The sequence below is a fragment of the Filicampus tigris genome, chromosome 5, assembly GCF_054856515.1.
Source record: "Filicampus tigris isolate MCC_2025a chromosome 5, RoL_Ftig_1.0, whole genome shotgun sequence".
Lineage (NCBI taxonomy): Eukaryota > Metazoa > Chordata > Actinopteri > Syngnathiformes > Syngnathidae > Filicampus > Filicampus tigris.
The window spans coordinates 10398902-10417673 of NC_141221.1; the positions used below are offsets into that span (position 1 = coordinate 10398902).

Below are 18772 nucleotides of genomic sequence, written 5' to 3' on the forward strand. Positions count from 1 at the left end.
TCCGGTAATCGTCATTCAGCGGCTCTTCCTGATTATCATAGCGTTGATGCCAAATACGAGGCCGCCATGAATTATTCAAGAGGTTGTCTGCCGCAATAAAGGACTTCCTGCTGGTCTCCTATGAAGTCTGTACAACATGTACCAAGAGCTGTGGCTGCACAGGTGTACTGTCTCCACCTAAAGGAAACCTGAGGAACTGAATATGCTGTCTTGCTGTTGATAAACATAATACTCCAAGTAGTAGTATTAGAATAAGATCTAATACAAAATGCCTTTCATACTTAATGAGAGTTAGGGTTACTGTAGGAGCTTAAATACAATTGAAGTGAATTCATATTTGCATAAAACATGATTCATGTTTATTGCAATAAAAAAAGAGCTTTTTACAATATTTACTGAACAAAATATTGACGTTTGCCATAAGTAATAGGTTGACAGTGTAATTAATTGCACTTCAAATGTGTGTGTGGATCAATTCAAAAGGTGTAACAGTCTCACAGTCTATAATAATGGAGAATGTCTCGTTCTGATATTTCCCTGTTCAATTTCTATTCGCTATTTCATTCACCTCTTAATTTTTGTGATCTAAGAGTAGTGTTTGTGCCAACGCGTTAATTTTGAGGTAAGATGTAATAAAACCAAGAGGAGCGTCTGGAGCTTTTGTCTCTCTGACAAAGTTAGAGACGACGAGGGAACAATCAAGCTAAGGCTTCATTGATTACGAACCGAGACGAGCAATAAAGCAAAAACACTGATTAAATAAATTAAGTAAAGCTAAATTGAAAAGCAGTTCAGTTTAAGGTTCTTCCATATTTATGAACGCTTCATGTACTACAATGCAAAGTCATCATGATGCCTCAGTACAAAATTTTACAAAGTGTCACAATAATACCAGGGTGTCAGGGGAAGCAAAATTACATGAATCCAGAAAGTTTTTCCTTGACTTTCTCTTCAATATTTGAGAAGTATTTCATTTGGGCAAGCAGTGCCTTGGCAGCTTGGAGCTCTCCTGCCAGGAAAAAAAATAAATAAAGGCGAGACAGAGCAGAAAAAAGAGGTACAACTGATGACTCATTGAGCGACATAAAGCTTCAGCATAGATTACAAAACTAGCACGCAATGAGTGGGAGGAATGTGGAAGACGTTTCAAAGGGACTTCTTGATGTCTTACCTGCACACAGGGCGCCGTCTATCTTCGCTGTCAAGCCTTTCAGTTTCCCTGCAAGTGAGGAGGATGCGACAAGTTCAACGACTGCACATGTTCATAAAAAGGACCGGCTCTTTCATGGGGAAGCTAACATTGCATCAGTAGGTGTCTGTGAATGCAGAAAGTACAACAAAGTGAATTTTGTGAAAAGAAAAAAAGAAGCTTCAGGAGCTTCAAAAGGAAATGCAATTTGTCGTGCATCTGTGCTAACTAGTAACTTCTATTTCTATACCCATAAAGGTCAGCGTATTAGCTAATACCCCCGAGTCTGTACAAGTTCTATGTTGACCATGTTGCCATCTAGTAGGAGGGCATTTGATTGTTGTGCCTGTCACTATATGTCGCTGGCATGGATAGATATATCAGGGATGGGCAACTTAAATGCTGGAGGGGGCCACAATTTTTCATCAGTGCTAAAGGGGGAAGTACATGACAGAACCACACACTAACCAGATGTATGAAATAAATGTGGGCAAAATACGGGCATACGTGCAAAATACGTGCTCTTAATATGATTTTTGATAATACATTTCTCAACGCATCTATATAAGAATCATTATCCTAACCCAGCAACAAAGGATTTGAATAAAACTAAACAACCATATACTATATTTTTTCCCAGTGCTCTTACCTAAAAATGGCCATTCAAGGACGGCCCAAAACTGCTGAACAAAAAAAAAACGACATGAACTGCAAGAACTAAATTTGTAATTTTTTTTCACAAAACTAAACTCACTCAAAATGTTAATGTTATCGAAGTACTATGCTTATCCTGCATATCATTACAAATCCGGAAATAATTAGAGTCTGACTCATGTTCTAATATAGGTCAGGATAAGGCACGGTCCCAATAATCACGTTGAGAATCACTGACCAAGTGTATATATGAGCTGTTGTAATACACCAACCCGACGTGTTACCTCTACTAACTGCGGATCAAAGATTTTGTGTGAAAGACTTAATAAAATGAGGAGACATGAAGTAATTTGTTTACATTTTGTGTCTTGGCCGATCTTATCAGCTTCCTCTGGAGTCTGTGCCTGTTCGAGGGCTTCATTGATCTCCATCAGATCCAACAGAAACTCAGCATCCACCCCGGAATCCGTGCCTTCGCCGATGTGCATCCCCTTCAGCTCCAGCTGGAATGCAAGACGAGGAGAAGGCGTCGTTACGCATGACATGGTGACGTGCCGCATCTTTGAGACAAACGACGTTAGTCAGGGGAGTTTGAACTCACCATATAAAGGCCGCGACTCAAAGGCTTCAGCAGAGTCTGGTAGGCTTTGTTGACAAGCGCTGACTGATGTTCAGAATACGCCTGTTCTTCCTGCAAAAGAATATTTTATGCTAGATTTTCCTCTTTTTGTAGTCCAATATACATATACAGCGGAACCTGTTGAGTCAACATTGTGGATTAACTTTTGTTTGTTTATGTTCGTTTGTAATTCAACTGTACAGGTTTCACTCGTTTTTCACCCCGTTTTTAATGCGTCCGACAATTAGTGGCGGCGGCACGGTGGTCGACTGGTTAGCACGTCCGCCTCACAGTTCAGAGGTCGTAGGCTCCGGCTTTACTGTGTGGAGTTTGCATGTTCTCCCTGTGCCTGCGTGGGTTTTCTCCGGGTACTCCGGTTTCCCCCCACATTCCAAAAACATGCATGGTAAGTTGATTGGACACTCCAAATTGCCCCTAGGTGTGATTGTGAGTGCGGTTGTTTGTTTGTCTCTGTGTGCCCTGTGATTGGCTGGCAACCAATTCAGGGTGTCCCCCGCCTACTGCCCGAAGACAGCTCGGATAGGCTCAAGCACGCCCGCGACCCTTGTGAGGATAAGCGGTATAGATAATGGATGGATAGATGGACAATTAGTGGCCCCTTTTCAAATGAACAGATGAAAGTATTCACACGTTTACGAATACAAAATGGAAAATTTGGGGGGCGGGGGGATGTTGACTGGTGTGAGTGTACTTTGAAGGTATATGCGATCTGTCAGCTCTTTGTGAAAATCAATAGTCTCACCATTGGGCCAGTCATTGTTGAGCTGTGTTTGTAATAACAACAAATGCAGTAGGTGGCTGCCTTGTATAAGTAATGGGCTTTCTATATGTGATGCAGACCCCTGAGGCTGGAAGATGTCTAATTTAAAAAAAATGGCCGGAGGGGGGTATGAATAAAATAGCCAAAACACGGGCTCTGCGTCAAGAAACCATAGAAGCCTCCTTGTCTTTGCAGATTGTGACTCCAGGCTGCATGTGTACTGTACACAAGAATAGCAACTCACAAAGCCTATTACGCTACAGTCAAGCAATTTCCTTTTAATGTTCGACAAGGGCACATTTGGTCATCTGTTTACCATCCATCCATCCATCCATTTTCTCTTCTGCTTATCCTCACAAGGGTCACGGGTGAACTTGAGCCTATCCTAGCTGACTTTGGGAGAGCGGTGGGGTGACTAATTTCCATTTTGTTGAAAAAAATAAATAAATACATTTAACACCCACTTCAACATATATCATTGTGGTGATTCATTGTAAATACATTATTTTGCCTCCAAAACCACATTTTCATTGTTGGTGGTGGTGTTTTATAGAAGAAAAGGACTGTTCAGATGTTCAAGGTGTAACTAAAGAAAAAATTATTCATATAAATGTCTGATGCACAGAAAATGTATCTTTCAACAAAAAGCTTATTTTCTGATTTTTTTTTCATCCAAAATAGGTGAATTGGGTGAAACCAACTCAAGTTTTAACAACGTGATTATATCAACGTTTTCTATGGCAAAAAAAAAAAAACTAACTCAAGAGCATAATCATAATATTTCAAAAATGTGCTATTGTGTTCACTGGGAAACTGATGAGATTACTTTTTAAATTGTGTTTACTCATGTATGTTGAGGGCTGTACAGTACTTCAAAAATACTAGCTAACTAACTATTGGATCGTGAAGCGGCAGACCACTCACGGACAATGCTCCTGGGCTGTTATCCACTTGCAAACCCCTGCCTACCGTAGATTTCTGGCTGAAGTTGTCTGGATGTAGGGAGCGTTGGAGCTGCAAGTATCTTTTCTGCAGTTTGTGCGTGTCCAGTGCAAATGTGTCCTCACTGTGGGGAGAAAAAGGTCGATGCATATTATCATTTAATTATTTGCTGAAGTGATTATTTTCCACCTGTCCTGTTGAGCTGCCTAGTCATGCAGTACGGTAGATCTGTAAGTCAGAAACAGTTTGATATACAGTAATCCATCGTTTATCGCTGGGGTTTCATTCCAGACCACACACGCAATAGACAAAATACACAAAATGACAACCAAGCATTTCGTTTATTTATTGGAAATATTGAAATGTTAATTGTTTACACTGCAACACCAACATACTGTGTAAGTGTGAGAGGTGAAGGTATTATTTGTGTTCACTTGGAGGCACCATCCTCACTTTCTATACTGTAGTATCTGTGTCGTTTAATGTGTACCTGCCTTTTGCCTGCTGAGCAACATGGAAGTGAACAAGGTCGACTGGCTGTTAAATGTCTTTAGCGTTAGCCACTGTGTCTGTATAGTGACGGCGTCAGTTGACGCCATCAGCAGGTCGGCTAAGAATGTGCTTATCTGAACTGTGTTTTGTTACCGTTTGTTCAATAAAGCAATTGAAACTCCATCAGCGGCTGTTTCCCTCTATTCTAACCTTCTAATCACCTGTTCAACACCTACGCTGGTCAATTTCATTGACAAGAAAGGAGCCTGATGGAAGGAAATCTGAGTCGTGCTGATTATCGCCACAAGTCATGATGCCCATTCAATGTCACAAAAGCAGAAATTTGTCCACATGTTGGAAACGTTGACATGAGGTATGTGCTTCTCGGAGGCAACTATTTTGCAAAGGTTGCCTTACCTCGCCTGTACAACTCAAGAGAGAAGAGACAGCTTGATTATTTTTGCACGCCTCGTAGTTATGGCTGTGGTTGGAGAACATCTGTGCGAGTAAGCTCTTCGTACTGTATGATGCTCTTTTGTATGTAAACGTGCATACACTTTTGAATATTTGCATCTTGCTGCTTGTATTGTGTATCTTGTTGTTCACGCTTGAAACTCGAGTCTGTAAAACTGATTGACTATGTATGACATGAAGGTTTCAAGATGCTCACCAGTCCATGATGCTGAAGAAGGACACTCCCTCATTAGGAGGCTGGACTACCTTACAGGACGAGCAGAAGAATATAGGGCTTTTGTCAATAGGTTCTTTACACTTCCAGCAGTTCATTTGAACATTGTATGTGCTGCAGTTCCTGATTGTCGTGACGTTACTGAAGTAGCATGTTAACTCTCTTTCCATCCCAAAAGCTCTGACGGTCGTCTTGCTACTCCATGTGTCATTTGCTGAGCCTACAACCAAACAGTTTGCTAGGCATGTAACAGCTTTGAAAGCGGCCGGTTGACTCGTCACGAGCCAGCTTGTGAGCGGCAGCGTCCGGAATGAGCATACCGTTCGCAAAATGATCAGTGACACCATTTGGGATTTTAAATAGACCCTATTTAAAGCTGTTTTGCAACTAAAAACAAATACATAAGCATCTCCGGGAAGCGGCGTCTTCTTCTACGTTGAGTAGCAAAGGAGCACACTGCCACCTATCGGTAGGCGGTGACGGGTGGTGACTGCAGCCGCTGGATTGTGCCTGGAAAACAGCGGCTATTGCTATTAGCTTTTGCTACCCTAGCCACAAAAAGGCAAATATACGCTCCTTCCAGTGGTTCTGGATTCAAACGCACGCCTTCAAACACAGTAAGTCAACGCTTCAGGCTGTTTTCTCACAACTTGTCGTTGCCTCGCTGACATATTTTCCATGGCGTTTATCACCAATTTAAGTCCAACACCAGATGACACAAAGAGCCCGGTGGTAAACATGTAGCTAGTTCGCTCGCTGGCTAACAGCACCCATGGGCTAGCCGCTAGCGCGCTGAAGAGGTTCGTGTTAAGTAGACTGCATGTCACATTCACGTGTACAATGTCAAAACAAAAAAACAACAACAACTGCCTGTTTTTTAAATCCCAACATTGTGTTCTTCAATGAGTAAGCCTTTTTTTAAACAAAGCCCGTTTGTTCTAATGTTACCGATGTTGAATGGCTTCTGAATCCAACTTCTCATTAAGGTTAATCACATGCTCACACTCAAACTACCATGAATTTTACTTTCTCAGCATTTTTTTTAAAATCAAGTGTACATCAATGTCACACGAGCCAGACAGATCCATTGAATCAGCCTGTGCGCGCATGCGTGTGTGTGTGCGCGCGTGTGTTGTTGTAGTTTTTTAAAATCTTACTTTTTAAATATAGGTTTCACACAGCTCATGGCAATGATAGTGGCGATGGTCCAAGAACGCTCATGGACTCACAGAAAACGGCTCATCCATCACCAACAGCTGGAGTCCAGATAACACAGAGAAAGCAGTAAGTTACACAATTGTACGCACACATGCTGTGACGTGATCTGAGTAGATGAAAAGGAGCTCTGAAGTTAAGCCAGTATAAATTTGCTTTTTGGCCCCTGACACAGACTTGGTGTCCCCGACTTTATCGTTTCCGAACAAAGTAGACGCCCGCGATGACTGCCAGCGCCTGCCTCTTATTGTCTAAGTGTAGGTGTGTTGGGGAGGTGAGGGAAAAGGTGACAGTAGAGTATCCCGGAGAGGCAACTGGTTGGAGAAAGCACTTTTTATAAGGTAAACAGGATCTCTCCTACTGAAGGTCAAGGGAGGTGCTTCTCAAGGCCCCCACAGACAATACTCTGGGTATTATTAACGGAAATGGCTAAGAATAGAGAGCTAGCGAGAGAGGTGGCTCCTCTGGCCGTCGCGTTGTTTGGGTTAAACATGCCAAAACGGAACATCATCTTTAGAGGAGTCCCTTGCTGGGTGTGCCGCACACACGCCAAGCCAGGGGCTGATTGGAAACACTGATGGACAACGTCGGCAAAAGAGCTGACACTGAATGTTGTTTACTGCAAACTTGTGGACTTATTGCTCTTTACAAATGTGTAAGTAGAATAAATTTTCTGCTTCTAATGCGCATGAATAATTGTATGTTCATTTTATGACTGTTAAATCCAGAGCTGGGCATTTTACCAAAAAATTGCGGTCCATTTATCGCCTTCCGCCTACAGCCGGGGTACCCTTGTCTGTACCCGTTTGTCTATCCGTATTTTTGTCCGGCCGGACCAAATAGCAATCGCCTATAGGCCGGTCCGACTATCATTTTAAACGGGCTTCCGTTAGTGTTTCCGACTATCAACTTCGACAAACTACCACTAGCCGCTTTTTGTGTAACATTTGAGGCCTATTTTTATCAGAAAACTAAACACTTTTCAGACATACTTAAGAAATTGCTGAACCCATAAAATTACAGTTTTGTAAAAGCTTATAGCTAAGTACACAGATACAATGTACAATACCTCTGCATACAAGTCAACACTTATGATGATGATGAATTACTGTAACAATGCAGTTCAGTGTAAAACAACGAACATTTATTTGACAGCACAGGCAGAGTGCAAGAATTGCATCGATGGTGCTAACATTTCTGGAGCGGCCAGCATTAGCGCTAAAATCTGCTGCTTGTAGCCCACTGGGCCAACGTAGCATTTAGCGCTTTCGTGTTTACTGACCGTTAACTGAACTTGCTGTCGTAGATTCTGTAGTTTTCGCATAGGTCAGCTGAACTGTTGTTATGGATGACACTGATTTCAATTGCAATGTTTAGTCCTAGTTTAGCGAAACTACCGCGAGCTAAAGTAGACATGTACAGAATCCCCCTCCGCTGACTGTTAATCGCAAATCTAACATTGCTGCTTTTAGATTTGTGATTATTCAACACAGAGGTTTGTTTGAGTGGACAACTTGTTTGTTTTTTGGCGTGGTTATGGCCAACAGTAACAGTTGTTTGTCTCTTACAGAAAATCACAAATAGGCAGGTTTTTATGCAATCAACGGAGAATAGGTTCCAAAAGAAACTCAAGAGAATAGGTCACATTGCCAAATGGCTAATATTGGGGGTTCCACTGTATTAATGGGGGATCTCTGCAGTGACAGGCAGAATGTGTACCTGTGAACTTTATTTTTCTTTGGTGCTTGACCATGAGATTTTTCTAAACTAAAAGTTGAGTGCCTTGGCTCAAAAAGGTTGCGAAACACTGGTCTATGGCACAAGTCCGCCAGGCAGAATTGTTATTAACGAACACCATGGTCTCCGGCTGTCAGCGAAAACTCATATTGACTGTTCTAATGTCTTAAATATTGCCAGCAACACAATAAACGATGTTGCGATATTTTCTGTGGAATCACTAGACAACAATATGATGCAAATCCAGTTGCGTTTTTGAATCGGTTTAAAGTTTCATGCAACATAGGAGCTTACTCTGCTGCTGTCCAAAGTACCCTTTTTAATTACATCTTGTGATGCCTGAAGCATGAGGTGAGTAACATAGCAGCAGTTGACTTGACATCTATTACTGTGCAGTATACAATACTGTCTCATGACAGCACCTTAGTCCAATACTTGACTGGTGTGTTTAAATGGCTCCACACCATTATACAGTAAGCCCTACTGCGAATAGCATACAGCTGTGAGTAATTACCCACCACCCAAAATGTTTATAATTGCCCATATTAGTAGTTCAAACCGTAAATATACAACCAACTGTGATCGCAAAAACTTTTATTTTTTTCAAATTGATCTTAAATTACCCTTAAAAATGTTGATTTGACAGATGATTTTATTTTTTTAAAACGTCGACCAAAAACACAAAAGCCCACATCCTGTCTAGCACCCCATTTCAGAGATTAATTGGATCTGTTAAAACAAAATCGTCATATCCATTATAGTAAATTCTATAAGCAAACACTTTGTCGGAAAAAGCCGAAACGTCCTTTTCACACAGTCTTCAAGCAGTGGTTCTCAGTTGATCACATTCTGTGACTCATTTTTATCAAGTTTTTACAGAAATGTGAACTAAAGACTAGAAATACTGTGTGCACAGTTCATTTCAGAGAACTGAAATACGGAACTTGTAAGTAACAAGTGTTGTTGTTATCCTTTCGGCTTTTCCCCTAAACATCCAAATAATACTTATAAAACAAATCAATATCCCTATCTACTTACTTAGCGTGAACCGAGCATCTTATTCTCACTGTACTAGTTTGCTCAAATCTGTGCTTTTTCTCACAGATAAACCATGATCCCCATCACAGAACTGCGGTACTTTGTGGACACACAGCCAGCCTACCGCATCCTGAAACCATGGTGGGATGTGTTCACGGACTACATTTCCATCGTTATGCTCATGATCTCTGTGTTCGGGGGGACTCTTCAAGTCACCCAGGACAAGATGATCTGCTTGCCTTGCAAGTGGGTGGTGGATCAGACCTGCAAGAAGAACTTAAATTCCTCCTTTACCACCCCTTTTTCATTGGAGCCCAAAGGAATCCAGTATGATTTGGACCGCCACCAGTACAACTATGTAGACGCTGTGTGCTACGAGACTAGATTACACTGGTTTGCCAAGTATTTCCCCTACCTGGTGTTACTCCATACCCTTATTTTCTTAGCCTGTAGCAACTTTTGGTTTAAGTTTCCCCGCACTAGCTCCAAACTAGAGCACTTTGTGTCCATCTTACTGAAGTGCTTCGACTCGCCATGGACTACCAGGGCTCTGTCTGAAACGGTGGTTGAAGAAAGTGATCCCAAACCAATGAAAATGAACGGCTCTATGGAGCACAAGGAGTCCGTCATCAGTGAAGATGTGGAAGCCAGTGTTCCTATGCTCCAGAGGACAAAGACGCGCCTTGAGCAGGGCATTGTCGATCGAACAGAGACGGGGGTTTTGGATAAGAAGGAAGGTGAACAGGCCAAAGCTCTCTTTGAGAAAGTCAAGAAGTTCAGAATACATGTGGAAGAAGGGGACATCGTGTACAGGCTGTACATCCGTCAGACTATTATCAAGGTCATCAAATTCATCTTGATAATCTGCTATACAGGGTATTATGTGAACGATATCAAGTTCAGCGTGGACTGTAATGTTGATATTGAGAGTCTGACTGGTTACAGCGTGTATCGCTGTGCTCATCCGTTGGCTACACTATTTAAGATCTTGGCCTGTTTTTACATTAGCTTAGTAGTGGTGTATGGCTTCATCTGCATGTATACGCTTTGCTGGATGTTGCGGCGCTCTCTCAAGAAGTATTCCTTCGAGTCAATACGAGAAGAGAGCAGCTACAGTGACATACCCGATGTTAAGAACGACTTTGCGTTCATGTTGCATATGATAGATCAGTATGACCCGCTCTACTCCAAGCGCTTTGCCGTGTTCCTCTCCGAAGTGAGCGAAAACAAATTGAGGCAGCTCAACCTCAACAATGAGTGGACACTGGACAAGCTGAGGCAGAGGATAACCAAGAACTCTCAAGAGAAGCTGGAGCTGCACCTTTTCATGCTAAGCGGCATTCCAGACACAGTATTCGACCTGATGGAGCTGGAGGTTCTCAAACTGGAGCTCATACCGGATGTGACCATCCCGCCGATAATTGCTCAGCTTGTCAACCTGCGAGAGATGTGGCTTTACCACACCCCGGCAAAAATTGAAGCTCCGGCATTGGCGTTTTTGCGGGAGAATTTGAAGTCGCTGCACATCAAATTCACCGATATCAAAGAGATTCCTTTATGGATTTATAGTTTGAAGAATCTCAGTGAGCTTCATCTAACCGGGAATCTCAGCGCTGAGAACAACCGTTACATCGTCATCGACGGGCTGAGGGAGCTCAAACGGCTCAAGGTTCTTCGTTTAAAGAGCAATCTCACCAAGCTGCCTCAGGTGGTGACCGACGTGGGCATGCATCTCCAGAAGCTGTCCGTCAACAACGAAGGCACCAAGCTGATGGTGCTCAACAGCCTGAAGAAAATGGTCAACCTGACCGAACTGGAGCTGATTCGCTGCGATCTCGAGCGCATACCACACTCCATCTTCAGCCTGCACAATTTACAGGAGATCGATTTGAAGGACAACAACCTGAAGACTATCGAGGAGATCATCAGTTTCCAGCACCTGCACAGGCTGGTCTGCCTTAAACTCTGGTATAATCAGATTGCCTACATTCCCATTCAGATTGGCACGCTGATCAATCTAGAGAAACTGTACCTGAACAGAAATAAGATTGAGAAGATTCCCGGCCAGTTGTTTTATTGTCGCAAGCTTCGCTTTCTGGACCTGAGCCATAACAACTTAACCAACATCCCAGCTGACATTGGCTCCCTGCAGAACCTTCAGTACCTTGCTGTGACTGCCAATAGAGTGAGTATATGACCTGTCATTGAAACTGCCTCTTTCCACTTTACGGTTCAGGTTAATTGAACAGGGTCCCAAAATAATATAATCAGTTCCGCCTGCTTCTCAGTAGCCTTTCATTGGAGTGCAGGTCTGTTTTACGCTGTAGGATGGATCTAGACAGTGCCGTCTCTTGGGCGTTATCGTGGAGTTTTGTCAATTCAATTGGAATAAAGCGCCGAATGACGTCGAAACTTTGGTAATTGGAAAAAAAACATTTTGCGCTTCTTTGGTGCTTCACAGAAGTGCAATTTTAAAACTTTCTGCATTACCACGGAAAGACATTTCAAACACGTTTGTTGGCCTGATTTGCAGATTATGTCAGTACACAGCCTTGTATCAGACTGTATCGCTAATGGTCCTCTAATTCATTGAGAGTTATGTCACACTAGTTATATAGCAGATCCGGTCATTTACCTGTGGTCAAAACAAAATCAGGTATTAAAAGATGTATCTGAAGGGCTTTCTTTTATTACAATCGATTGTTCAAGAACCATACCTTTCTGATTTTACTATCAAATTGTAATGTTTTCCCCTTTCATCCACCCCCATACCCCACCCCATCAACCACTTTGACATGCAGATCGAGAGCCTGCCCAATGAGCTGTTCCAGTGCAAGAAACTGCGCACTTTGAACCTGGGCAACAACTGCCTGCAGTCTTTGCCGTCACGCTTCGGCGAGCTGACCGGACTGACGCAACTCGAGTTGAGAGGCAATCGTCTGGAGTGTCTGCCCGTGGAGCTGGCAGAGTGCCGGCAGCTAAAGAGAACTGGTCTCATTGTGGAGGAGGACCTCTTCAACACCCTACCCACGGAAGTCAAAGAACAGTTGTGGAGGACGGACAAAGAGCAGATTTGAACGTAGCCATGAGTTCATGGATACTCGCTACCTAGGAGGCCAGTCACAGAAGCAACCGCCCCAACCCCGACATGGGATGGCGTCTTGTACAGCCAATACGGAAGGGGATGTGTTCACCAGTTTGGCACAATTTTTGTTCTTTTCGTGCTTAGCATCCCAAATGGACATGCACTCTGACCCACTCATCAGGCTATTTAGCAATAATACGAGAACAATTTATTGATCCCAAAGGGAAATTTGGAGAAGCAGTGCCATTGTGATTGTTTACATTTTATGCATCTCAATGATGGTGGAGAATTTTAAGTATGCAAAATGATAGGCCAACTATACTGAGCATTTTTTTTTTTTAAATAATTCACAAGCACTAAAGAGGACATTCTTCTGTATTCTTAAATGTGTTGTGATGTCAGCAAGCCATTGAGATGCCAAGGTGACCCTGCATGGTCTTTGTTTTGTATTTAAGTCATAGTATCCAAACCAGCGGACTTTAGTGTTGGATTCATGGACAATGAATCAATTTTTTTTGAAGGACTTTGTGAAGTTGTGAACGTTAAGATCATTATATCATGTTATATGTTGCATATATTTACAACCGTACAAAGTACAACTACACTGTCAAGTTGACAATCATTTAAGTTTGAAAATGAATAGTGTGTGCCAGCTCCCTGTCACCTGGATTTAACTGTCTTTTGTATAGTTTTTTTTTTTTTTCCCATACTAGTCCTGAATTTCAGACCTGTAAGCATATACTGTACTGTAAAAATATTTAGAAAAAAATGTTGAGTGAAAGGTGTGATCCAAATTTATTAATATATGAGAAAATGTGTTTGAGTGCATGCCAGAGAGTCCTCTGAACGACTGTTATTTGCAGTAATAGCTTGCTTGGTCTAGATGTAGGATGGGGGACGTTACCTACCAGTATTTGATCCAGCAGCAACCCGCCATGCAGTTCTAAAAGAAACCCTCAGAGGAACAGTAATGAAATGCCTTGGCTGCTCACAATTTACAATCATTAACATTTGTTTTTCCATAAGTGGGTGACTTTATACAAATGAAATGGCTGCTGATGTGTGTGTGTGTGTGGGGGGGGCATGTGTTAGGGGGAGCTTCCCCATCCCCTGGTCTAAATCCTGGTAGGAGAAGAGGTTTTGGGGATATATTATCAAATAATGTCAATGTTACAAAAGTAACGCAACATGCTTAGTTGCCAAGGGCAACCTAACCCACTCCGAATGAACACCTTCTAGTAAACCCACATATGATGAGGAGTTTGTCACTGTCATGTATATCTGATTGCAAGTTTCCATGACCTCGCAGATGTACACCTGATACGCACAATTACTTTGATAAACTGGAGCAAATGTGCATTTTGTCAATTGAAAAAGATACCATAGATCATCTACCAGTGACACAAAAAATGATGTGGCGGTATGATTCTATTCTAACAGATGTGTGTGCAGGCCACTTGCCTTAACTCCAGTTCACTCCTGTACTGTTGCAGTTTTTTGTTTTTCATTGCGAGTCTAATGCTTTGTACACTTGACCACCTATTAAAGCTAATGTGGAAGACTACTTTGCTCCAAATAATCACGGCAGAAACGGAACAACATTTCTGTGTATTGTATTGTAAATGTTTTGTAATGCATTGGTCATTAATCATTTGGAGCTAACTTGAAAGAGTTAATGAATGAGAAACCATTGTGATGTAGGCTATGCTCCTTTTTATATGATTAAATAGTGTATAACTGTTATTACTTTGCAAACTTATGTTTAGATATTTCGTATTATAATTGTTTTGGTAATGAGAGAGAGTCATGGGTGTGTGAAATGAAAAATCAATCAAATTCAAATCTTTTGCAAATAAAATAAATTGTGACTGACCGTCTAATGACTGAAATATTTAATTAATGCCGTCATTACTTTCTTAGATTATTCTAGGCAGGGTAACAACAATACATTGACTAGATTGCTGTACATTTATTTTACTAAAAAGTATCAAGTAAATATCAATTTCATAGTCTGGCCTTAATTCATATGAAAACCTACGTGGCTCCTTTGAGTAGTGACAATGTTGTTAGACCACTCACCATCATTTTTCATATTGTAATCGTCCTGTGACTTGCATAACCAGTCATATGTTTTGTTGATGTTTAAGTCGAAAAAAAGATTAGAGCCATGGTTTGACTAGACACCGCCTCCCCCAGATTACAAAACCGAGAGTACAAATCCTCTCACAGCAAAACTAATCAGTTCACATTATTTACATGAATATTACAGTTCAACATGGTTCACTGAATTTACTGGTAACCAAAATGTTTTCATTTACAAACTTCTTCAAGTTCGTGTTGTCAACTAATGTGTGGCCGTTGCACATTATTTACGACGCTGGACTGTTTGTTTTGCCTTTGAAATCCTCAAACTTTATAATGTTACTACACTAAGATTATTCAAGATTAGTCGTATTGATTTCAGGCAACGTAGACAGCCAAGGATCGTCGGTTTACGACAGAATTCCGTTCCTGCGGCAGCAACTCATTTGTACATAATTCGGAACGTGCTGTAGCCTGTTGCTTAGCCCAAATGCCGCAGTAAAGTTATAATTCCAATAAATAAAATGTCGGGACGGAAACCGAGGTTCATTGTACAGGACAGTACAGTACTGTGCCTATACTTTATTCGTCCCGGCCGGAATCATTATCCGCTTAGTAGATGCCATCTACACGGACATATATCGCCGCTGCACTAATGCACTGTAGCAACGTTTAAAATGGTAACTTTTTTTCGTTTTTAATTTAAGAGTGTTCAAATGTATCACAGTAGCTCAGAGTATACTTCTTCATTTAAAAAAGAAAAGTAATTTCCAAATAATTAGTGGTTTGTTTTTTAACTCACGGGCCAAACTGACTGATTTTATTTCTTGGTTTTGTCCTTCGGTGTTTGTGTATGTGTACAGGCTGTTACCCTTCAGACAGATTTAGGAGACATCAAAATTGAAATATTTTGTGAACGCGCACCGAAAACGTGTGAGGTGAGTAAAAGAAGATCATATTTCCCTTTCACTTTGTTCTTCACGACGCATTTCCTGCTTGAGGAAAATTGTTGTAAATTCGTTCTTTATTGGACGAGGGAGGAGAGATGGCTAAGTGCCATCTTGGTTAAGGAGAGATATGTAAGTTGTGTTTCAACTGAAAAAGGCAAGAGACCCGGGGTAAGAGTGGATTTTGAATATCATGTTTAATTGACACCGTCAGAGAGGTTCCAAATTCAACTCTCTGCGATATCCATCCAACGTGGAGTTTGCATGTTCTCCCTTCGTGTGCTATGCAAAACATGCTAGACTCTAAATTGCTAACTGGTGAGAATGTGAGGGCGAATGGTTGCTTGTGTATGTTCCCTGAGATTGGCTGGAAACCAGTCCAGGGTGTACCCAGCATCTTGCCCAAAGTCAGCTAGGTTAGGCTCCAGCTCATACGCCATTCTAATTAATACAAGCACTAAAGAAATAAGATTGAAATTCGTCAAAAAATATTTTCATTTTTATTTTTGTGAATGCATTGTTGTGGTAAAAACTCTCAGAGACAGATATATATCTGAAACAAATGAGAACAGAGGTTATCTTTTCAAACAGATCAGACAACTTGATATGAGAACATGAAGCATCTCAAAGGTGTGGCTAAGAGTCAAGTCAAATTTGTTTATAATTATAGCCCTTAATCACAACATATTGAAAACATATTAACGACATCCCCTGACTAAAGTGGCCAACAAATAGTTCAACTAAATGCAAAAGTATACAAATCTTTAGTCGTCTTTTAAAAATTTCTACTGAGGTAGAAGTGGGGTTTACAAAGCTGGATTTGGATACATTACTACATGCAAATGTAAATGATCAGTAAGATACTACATACAGACACAGTCAGATAATAGAAGAAGAATAAAACAACCATGCGGCTTTTCATGGAAATGTGTGCAGTTAGCTTCACATCTCCACCTCTCGCTACTGTTCTTCAGCAGACAGGCCAGAGTCAGTTATTGTGTTGTAATTAAACTAACTCTTGTGATTCACTATTGAACGTACTCAAACTTGGGCTTCAATTAGAGTTGTTAACTTACACACTTCACAGAATTCCACCAAACAAATGTGGTGTAAATGTACTGTAAAGTCAGTAAATCATATGTTAGTTTACAACAATAATGCAGACAAATCTGCAGTCAGTTTTTTTCACAAGTACTTTTCATCTTTCATGAAACAATGATATGTAAACATGTGAACTGCTCTTAATAAGAACTGGACCTATCAAGGTACTATATAATCCGTTATTTCTACTACATTGCAATGTTGGTATGAATTGGATTAATTGTTCAGCCCTAACAAAACAGACTAAAACCACGAAAACATTTTAATTTTAGAACTTCCTCGCCCTGTGTGCCAGCGGCTTCTACAAAGGATGCATCTTCCACCGAAACATTAAAGGCTTCATGGTGCAAACTGGAGACCCAACAGGTAGAAAACCACATCGAAGTGATTGTTTACAATGGCAATGTTGTCGTGGCCTTTGTGTGATTTGTTCTGGATGCAAAATCACGCAGGCACTGGAAAAGGAGGCACAAGCATATGGGGGCGCAAGTTTGAAGATGAGTTCAGCGAACATTTAAAAGTAAGTGGGCCCTTTTTTTTCTTTCTTTTTCCAATTTTCAATTGCGGCGGTACATGGAAGGTCAGAATGCCTTGAAGCTGATGCAATTTGGAGTTCAACCCAAAATTGCACACTAACTTTCCTTGCACCTGAGTAGACCTAATTTCATCCAGCATCAAAGGATGAACTTCTTTGAGATTCTTTTTTTTTTTTTTTTTTTTTTGCCATTCTTCTTTTCCTGAAAGGACGGTGGCAGGAAAGAAGAATAAGGTGAGAAGATAAGACTAATTTACAGATGAACCTTTTTTGTCTGTTAAGGGATGTTTAGCCCCGGCACTGGTTTTACTTTTGTAGGTTTCTACTAGAAAACAAGATGAGACCAAGATAAGTTATTTCAAAACTTTAGCTACCAATAAAGTGACCCATTTTCACAAGAGAAATGCAAATTAATGCTTGAGATCATGTGGTTGCACAAGTCTGCACACCCTCTTACAACTGGAGGTGTGGCTGTGTGCTTTGAATTACCCATTCATGTTCAAACTCATGAAACCATTTGCAATGTCTTTGATTAAACTCCACACAAAGTTCAGATGTTCTAGTTGGCTTTTCCCGACATTTATTTTACGTTTAGCAGATGGCTGGACATTTTGTGCTAACACTTACTGTTATGTAGAACTGTTCATAATTCCATCCTCCTTGACTGTGGTTCTGGTTCCGGCTGAAGAAAAACAGCCCCAAAGCTTGATGCTGCTATCTTCGTGCTTAGCTGTTGGTTTGGTATTCTTTTGGTGAGGAGCAGTGTTGTGTAAATCCTCTTTTGTTTGTTTCAGCATAATGTTAGAGGAGTGGTTTCTATGGCAAACAATGGTCCAAATACAAATGGCTCCCAGTTTTTCTTCACCTACGCCAAACAGCCTCATCTGGACATGAAGTATACGGTCTTTGGAAAGTACGTACAGTACTTTAACTTATTATTTACAAATGCAAATCCTGATAAATCTTCATACAAAATGCTAATTAATCTATTAAAAGAATGTCAGATCATGTGTGTTTATGTTTATTTTTCCTAGGATTATCGATGGCTTGGAAGCATTGGATGAGCTGGAGAAACTCCCCGTGCATGAGAAGACCTTCCGACCGTTGACTGAAACTCGGATTAAAGATGTAACCATTCACGCCAACCCTTTTGCTGGTTAGAAAGCGTCATAATTATGCCCACAAGCTTTTGTCAGTCTGTTTAAAAAAACAAAAAAGGAAAGTCTCAGAAGTGAACATTACGGTATTTTTTCCCTAAATAATGTAAAGTGGTATTCTCCTCATTTATTTGGCATTCATAAATTGTACATTTGAACATGTTTTTTTTATGAAATAAAATGTAATCAAATTACTTTTACTTGCCATGGTTGTCAGTGGTGGGAATTAAAGTGAAAATACTTTGTTACTGTACTTGAGTAGATTGTTTGAGTATCTGTACTTAAATTCTTTTGACTTTTTACTTTAACTCCCTACTTTTCAAAAACGGATATCTACTTTCTTCTCCTTACTTTGTCAAAATAGACTTTTTGAACTTCCAATAGAGAGAGGTCTTTATTAATGATGTCAGTCCACTTAAACAAATCACAGCTGCAAGCACTACTTGAGCAGAAACTTTCCAACAAGACATTGCAGCTATTTCAGATGTAACCAAAACAGCCATTCATTTT

General features: G+C 40.8%; 3 protein-coding genes across 8 annotated transcripts; 2 read left to right on the plus strand and 1 right to left on the minus strand.

Moving 5' to 3' along the window:
- Positions 1-336: 336 nt before the first annotated feature.
- On the minus strand, positions 337-6650 carry hscb (HscB mitochondrial iron-sulfur cluster cochaperone). 5 transcript variants are annotated; one of them, XM_086031220.1, is made up of 7 exons: positions 6523-6622; positions 5348-5397; positions 4213-4309; positions 2445-2534; positions 2202-2346; positions 1172-1219; positions 337-1009 (listed from the first exon to the last, which is right to left on the minus strand). In XM_086031220.1, the coding sequence occupies exons 2-7, from the start codon at positions 5353-5355 to the stop codon at positions 915-917; spliced, it is 483 nt and encodes a 160-aa protein (XP_085887346.1). In that variant the 5' UTR covers positions 5356-5397; positions 6523-6622; the 3' UTR covers positions 337-914. The 5 variants fall into 5 exon arrangements, with proteins under 5 accessions (XP_085887346.1, XP_085887345.1, XP_085887342.1 ...); XM_086031219.1 differs by lacking the exon at positions 6523-6622 and adding an exon at positions 6314-6457; XM_086031216.1 differs by lacking the exon at positions 6523-6622 and adding an exon at positions 6314-6417 and having other exon boundaries at positions 5348-5393.
- LOC147147226 (volume-regulated anion channel subunit LRRC8A) lies at positions 5387-14320 on the plus strand. Of its 2 annotated transcripts, XM_086031213.1 has the most exons (4): positions 5387-5982; positions 6536-6649; positions 9422-11540; positions 12157-14320. In XM_086031213.1, the coding sequence occupies exons 3-4, from the start codon at positions 9429-9431 to the stop codon at positions 12430-12432; spliced, it is 2388 nt and encodes a 795-aa protein (XP_085887339.1). In that variant the 5' UTR covers positions 5387-5982; positions 6536-6649; positions 9422-9428; the 3' UTR covers positions 12433-14320. The 2 variants fall into 2 exon arrangements, with proteins under 2 accessions (XP_085887339.1, XP_085887340.1); XM_086031214.1 differs by lacking the exons at positions 5387-5982; positions 6536-6649 and adding an exon at positions 7148-7235.
- Positions 14321-15041: 721 nt separating this feature from the next.
- Positions 15042-18456, plus strand: ppil3 (peptidylprolyl isomerase (cyclophilin)-like 3). The gene is made up of 6 exons (XM_086030895.1): positions 15042-15202; positions 15386-15460; positions 16843-16936; positions 17023-17090; positions 17900-18018; positions 18140-18456. The coding sequence occupies exons 1-6, from the start codon at positions 15200-15202 to the stop codon at positions 18264-18266; spliced, it is 486 nt and encodes a 161-aa protein (XP_085887021.1). The 5' UTR covers positions 15042-15199; the 3' UTR covers positions 18267-18456.
- The last annotated feature ends 316 nt before the right edge of the window (positions 18457-18772 follow it).

Coding starts and splice junctions, on each gene's coding strand:
- ppil3 (XM_086030895.1), top strand. Junction 16,937..17,022: donor GCAAACTGGAGACCCAACAG/GTAGAAAACCAC, acceptor AAAATCACGCAG/GCACTGGAAAAGGAGGCACA. Junction 18,019..18,139: donor AAGTATACGGTCTTTGGAAA/GTACGTACAGTA, acceptor TATTTTTCCTAG/GATTATCGATGGCTTGGAAG.
- hscb (XM_086031215.1), bottom strand. CDS start 5,712: ATGGTGTCACTGATCATTTTGCGAACGGTATGCTCATTCCGGACGCTG. Junction 2,535..4,212: donor ACTTCAGCCAGAAATCTACG/GTAGGCAGGGGT, acceptor ATTCTTTTGCAG/GAAGAACAGGCGTATTCTGA. Junction 2,347..2,444: donor TGAGTCGCGGCCTTTATATG/GTGAGTTCAAAC, acceptor CTTGCATTCCAG/CTGGAGCTGAAGGGGATGCA.
- LOC147147226 (XM_086031213.1), top strand. CDS start 9,429: ATGATCCCCATCACAGAACTGCGGTACTTTGTGGACACACAGCCAGCC. Junction 11,541..12,156: donor TTGCTGTGACTGCCAATAGA/GTGAGTATATGA, acceptor TTTGACATGCAG/ATCGAGAGCCTGCCCAATGA.